A 6296-nucleotide genomic window follows, 5' to 3' on the forward strand; every position below is an offset into this window, starting at 1 on the left:
TTCGAAAACAGAATGGGAATATTCCAATTTTTAAAAATATTAATAAATTTAATAAAAAATTAATTCTATAATTTTGTATAAGAAAAAGTTGAGTAAAATTAAAAGAAATAATAATAAAAATAATTAAACTTGAAATTGATGATATTATAAAATATAGAATTCAACAATTTTATTATTTTATTTAATATTAATTATTCTAATTGAAATAATTGTTGAAAATTCTATTCATAATCATTTAATATAAAGTCTTGATGAATTCATTAAAATAAAAAATAAAATAATTACTGATATTGAAGAAAAAGTATATAGTTTGTTATAAAAAATAAATATTTATTTTTTTAAAAAATTAAATATTATATATAAAATTAATATTTATATACGTAAATTTCTATTTGTTTTTAAAACTTATTATATATATATATATATATATCGTAGATGAAAGGAAAGCCGAAGCCTTTCCTTGGAAATTTTGGGAACATCCTCTAGTACTTTAGTCTAGATTTTATTATAGCTGTAATTGTTTAGAATTTGTGATAGCGAGATTGGGTTCGAGGTGACAATTGGTCGCCGAACGTAGCCATGGTCACGAGGTAAACGTTTTGCCTAACGGAGGTCTGGAGTGGTTGTATGGGTTTTCCGAGAAGTGTGATTGTGGCGGCAGGCGGCCTCTTGAGCGGGGCTAGCCACGTGTGAGGTTACCTCGGAGGTGTCGAGACAATGGGACATACATTGTATCAATAACCAAACTCCAGGCAGAAACTGCCTAGCAACGGCGTTCGGAACTTCTCGATGCTTCTAACGAGTGCGTATCGAATTGCAGACGAGGCTGGCACTCTTGTGATTGCCTTGGAGAGTGACACATCGAACATTTCTCGTCAATCGTATTTTGCGCCTACTATTAGTTTTTACGATGAGTTATCTCGAGAGTTAAAGAGTTATCTCGAGATTCGTTTGAACCCAACAAAAGCATTGTTAATAGTGTACGTAAATTCATTATTCGTAAATCATATTATTCATTAACTTCATTGTTCATCAAATTTATCATTCATTAGACTTAATTATTTGTTAAGCTTAGTGATAGTCTTGTATATACGTGTACATACAATCTCGGCTTTGTGAAACGATGGCTAGTCCACGCGAAGAGTTGTCACGCGCCCAAAATTCCGATCTTAACCCGACATATGTATATACATACATACATACATATATATGTCGGATCACGATTCGAATTTTGGGCGCGCGACGACTCTTCATGTGGACTAGCCATCGTTTCACAAAGCCGAGATTTTATTTACACGTGTATACAGGTCTATCACTAAGCTTAACAAATAATAAGTACAACTAATAATAAGTCTAACAAACACTAAGCCTAATGAATAATACGATCTACGAATAATTAAATTAAATAATACTATTAGCAATGTTTGAGTTCAAACGAATCCACGGTCACCGGGATAACTCCTTACTAAGCGAAACTAACTTAGACGCAAATGCGATCGTCGAAAATGCTCGATGTATCACTCTCCAAGGCAATCGCAAGAATGCCAGCCTCGTGGAGATTTTTCTCCCTGTACGATTGCATTTTGTTTTCTATACCCGTTTGGAAGCATCGAGAAGGTTCCAAACGCCGTTGCTAGGCACACTCGTTGGAAGCATCGAGAAAGTTCCAAACGCCGTTGCTAGGCAGTTTCTGCCTGGAGTTTTGATCACTAATACAATGTATGTCCCATTGCATCGGCACCTCCGAGGCAACATCACACGTGGCTAGGCCCGCTCTCGAGGCCGCATGCCGCCACAACCACATTTCGCGGAAAACACATACAACCACTCCAGACCTCCGTTAGATAAAACATCCATCCCGTGACCGTGGCTACGTTCAGCGACCTATTGTCACCTCGAACCCAATCTCGCTTATTACAAATCTTAAGCAATTACAACTATAACAAAATCTAGGCTAAGGTACTAGAGGATGTTCCCAAGATTTCCAAGGAAAGGCTTCGGCTTTCCTTTCATCTCCGACACGGCCATCCTGACTATCACACGTCCTCGGGGGTACCTTCGTCAACAAAACAAAAGGAAACAGGATTAGTATCATTGTGATTGGCATTCAAAGTGCCAGTTGCATTCTGCGTGCTTTCAGTCGGGTCGTAATGACATGACAGACCATTCTCGATTTCACACCCAAATGGGTCTCATCCTTCGAATCGCACATCCTCTCAAAGTTCGTTACATAACCAGCCTCGTAACACAATCGCTGTCAACACTAGACCGCCTCCAGCCTCATGACATTGTCACTGTCGGTACTAGACCAGCTCCAGCTTCGTGACATCGTCGCTGTCGGTACTAGACCAGCTCCAAATCCGTGACATTGTCGCTGTCGGTACTAGACCAGCTCCAACCTCGTGACATTGTCGCTGTCGGTACTAAACCGGCTCCCAGCTTCATGACATCATCACTTCCAGTGCCTGACCGCACTGAACTCCATCCCATGGCCGCACCTGGGCTCATATATTTCTACGATCCTCTGGGATCGGGGTACTCACATCGCCATGGTCACTGTTCTCGTCATCACAACAGACATCCAACTCCGCAGGAATGCAACTATCCGGCATTTTCCTTAACCTGTCATGACTGTACTTGTATGACCTTTTCCCATCCAGTGTTTTCAAGGTATGTCGGTCTCCTTCCAGGACCTCCGATATTACAAACGGACCCCTGAATTTTGGATCCAATTTTGTCTGGTTCCTTTCTTCATTTTGGCGTAGTACCAAATCACCGGGATTAAACCTAACTACTTTAGCTTTGGTTTTATCGAATCTCTCTTTGTCATACCTAGCACTAGTTTCCATCTCTTTTATTGCCTGTTGTCTGACACTGGAGATATCTATTTCTTTTTCCTCGATGTTATCAGGTAGTAATAAGTCATACGGTCTTGCTGCTCTACCAATCAATAACTCTAAAGGACTCGATTTGGTTACGCGGTTGAGGGTGCAATTCAAAGCCAATTGCATCTCCCCGATCGCGTCTTGCCATGAACGCCCGGTCGTTTCTACCGTTGTGAACATATTTTTTAACGTGCTCATAACACGTTCTACTTGCCCATTGGCCCTACTTGCACCGGTCGCGATCAAATGAACTTTGATTTGTTTGCTTGCACAGAATTCTTGAAATTCCCGGCCCGTGAAACATCTACCCTGATCTGCTATTACCCGACAGGGACTACCGAACAAAAACACGGCGGACTTAAGTGCCTTGATAACGCTAAGCGAATCCAATTTGCGTGTGTGATGTAAGTGCACGAATTTCGTAAAGGCATCGATCAAGACGACGACATACTCTTTTGAGTCATTCTTGCCACTCAGCTTGCCCGTTATGTCCATGTAAGTAGTGTCGGAAATGCTTGACGGCGCTTACTACTGCTAGTGTCTCCAGTTCGTACGAATGATACCTAGATTCCGCGGGACTGGTTCTTTTACTATAATATTCGATGACTCTGTTTTCCTTTTCGACTTTGTGCATTAAAATAGCTCCATACCCCTCCGAACTAGCGTCGGTATGTAGCTCTATGGGACGATTGGGATCAAATATCATTAACACTGGCGCGTCGGTCAGAACGGAAATTATCTGTTGTCTTATCTTTTCGTGCCTGTCCGTCCAAGTTATGTGCTTGTTACTAGAAGTGAGTGCGTACAAGGGTTTCATCACTTGTGAAAATTTAGGAATAAATTTTCGGAAGTAAGAGGCCAAACCTATGAACTGCCTAAGCTGTGTGACAGTCGACGGTGCAGGTAAAGAATTCAAAGCTTGTATTTTTCCCGGGTTTGGACGAACTTCTCCGTTACGAATTACATATCCCAAATAAAGCACCGACGTTTTCAGAAAAGAACATTTAGCGAAATTGAAAGAAAATCCGGCGTTTACGAGAGTGTTTAGTACAGTGTGCAACCTTTCTAGAGCTTGATCTATTGAGTCGGCGATTATTAGAACGTCGTCCAAATAAACAATGACATACGAATAAGCGAGGTCGCCTAAGGCCGTGAAAATGGCTCTCTGGAAAACGGCTGGTGCATTTTTCAACCCAAACGGCATCGTCACGTATTCGTATTGACCGTCGGGGGTAACGAACGCAGTATATTCCGTCGAGTTAGGATGAATGGGGATCTGGTGAAATCCGCTAGCCATGTCCAGGCTAATGAAGTATCTCGCACTCTGCAATCTCGCGATTTGGTCAGCAATAAGGGGGAAGGGATACCGATCCGCGACCGTATTTTTATTCAGCGCTCGAAAGTCTACACACAATCTGTCTGAGCCGTCCTTCTTCTTCACGAGTATCATAGGGCTCGCGAACGGCGAATTACTAGGTTTTACGATTTGTGCTTTCATTACTTCGTCTATTCTCTCGCGTACTATTCTTCGCTCTTCCTCGCTAAGCCTGTAAGGGCTTCTCTGCACGGTGACGTTGGGATCAATTAGCCGTATTTCCAACTGACCCGTATTGACGCGAGTACGCGGGAAACCCGTAATGAATGATTCTTTAAATTTTTCGAGAACAGAGATTAATCGATCTCTGTCGTTACCGATCACATCAGTGTCAACCTCGTTAATGTTGACCGCATCTTCCGCGACTTTACCACAAGCGTTAACGACCTTTGTTTTACAAATAACGAGGCTATTTTGCGTGATATTTACGTCGAATCCCTGGCTCAAAATCTCGCGACCAATCCTGATATCGTATTTTAGGTAATCGTCGGCAAGGACATGAAAAACTATCTCCAATGTAAGACCGTTAATACAAACAGTGGACAAAATCTGAAGTGTACTCTTAATACAAGTATTCCCGATCCCTCGCATCACTACCACATCGGTTATTCTTTTACCCGAAAATTTCGAGGCTAGGGACTCTTTGATTAACGAACACTCGGCCCCAGAATCAAAGTAAAATGGATACGACTCACCCAGATGGCTTAATCTACCAGCCGAAGCTTCCACTACACAGGAGTCGATCTGGCGTTCGTCAATGGAATCGTAGTTTCTTTTCCGCGATGATGGGCAATTAGGCGCGATATGTCCCTCCTCGTGGCATTTGAAGCAGGTCACCTTCGACGATGCGGCTGGTCGTTTTTCCTTCGGGTTTCGTATATCCTGCTCCTTCCCCGTTTGTATTTGCAGGCGACACTCCGTTCTCCTATGTCCGAGCGCACCACAGCGGTAGCACTTAATCCGAGGAACTGATAGCCTGCTTCGTTTAGCTTCAGGTTCCGTTAGTGAATTTCTTGGCGAAAATGTCGGCTGATCGTTGTAAGGGAGAATCCTCATTTCAGCATGAAATTGGTCCTCCGTCCTGATATTATTCGCGAGCGTTAGTCGCCGAAAGCGTCGATCTTGTGAACTCAGTATATAAAGGGCGAGGGCATTGATCACTTCGGGCATCGTTAGATCCTGCAACTTCATCTGCAGCATGGAGCGGAGGCGACTACCGTACGCTCCCGGGGATTCAGTCTCCGACGGTTGTTCTCTGGATATCCTTATTAACGCCGAAGCGGCTGTCTCTCTGCCACCAAAACGCGAAAGAAATTGTTCCTTAAACGTTGGCCAGGTAAGCTTTCCACCGCGCACCATTTGTGAAAGCCAATGCGCAGCAGGACCCCTTAGGGCGCGATTTAGAGCGGAAAGTAACGCACTATCTTGCATCGGGTGGTCTTTCAAAATCAAATCAGCATGAGAGCACCACGCGGATGGATCGGCGCCCGCACCTTCGGGGTCAAAACGTGGTAACGTTGCATCCTTAGATTCCGTACTCGGTCTTTGCTCCTCCGGTTTGTGCGCTAGCGTCTGAATCAACTCGCGCATAAGGACCATTTGCTCTTGTAGCACTTTAAACGGTTCTAATCCCACTTCTGATGTCGGATCACGATTCGAATTTTGGGCGCGCGACGACTCTTCATGTGGACTAGCCATCGTTTCACAAAGCCGAGATTTTATTTACACGTGTATACAGGTCTATCACTAAGCTTAACAAATAATAAGTACAACTAATAATAAGTCTAACAAACACTAAGCCTAATGAATAATACGATCTACGAATAATTAAATTAAATAATACTATTAGCAATGTTTGAGTTCAAACGAATCCACGGTCACCGGGATAACTCCTTACTAAGCGAAACTAACTTAGACGCAAATGCGATCGTCGAAAATGCTCGATGTATCACTCTCCAAGGCAATCGCAAGAATGCCAGCCTCGTGGAGATTTTTCTCCCTGTACGATTGCATTTTGTTTTCTATACCCGTTTGGA

General features: G+C 42.9%; 1 protein-coding gene across 1 annotated transcript; it reads right to left on the bottom strand.

Annotated features, from left to right (window-relative positions):
* Positions 1-4358: 4358 nt before the first annotated feature.
* LOC117241510 lies at positions 4359-5859 on the bottom strand (the record flags this gene model as incomplete). Its single annotated transcript, XM_033507423.1, has 1 exon — positions 4359-5859. A coding segment is annotated over exon 1 (1501 nt), but the record flags the coding sequence as incomplete, so codon positions are not given.
* Between the last annotated feature and the right edge of the window lie 437 nt (positions 5860-6296).

Source organism: Bombus vosnesenskii, unplaced genomic scaffold (assembly GCF_011952255.1).
Source record: "Bombus vosnesenskii isolate JDL3184/JDL3185 unplaced genomic scaffold, Bvos_JDL3184-5_v1.1 scf7180000016051, whole genome shotgun sequence".
Classification (NCBI taxonomy): domain Eukaryota; kingdom Metazoa; phylum Arthropoda; class Insecta; order Hymenoptera; family Apidae; genus Bombus; species Bombus vosnesenskii.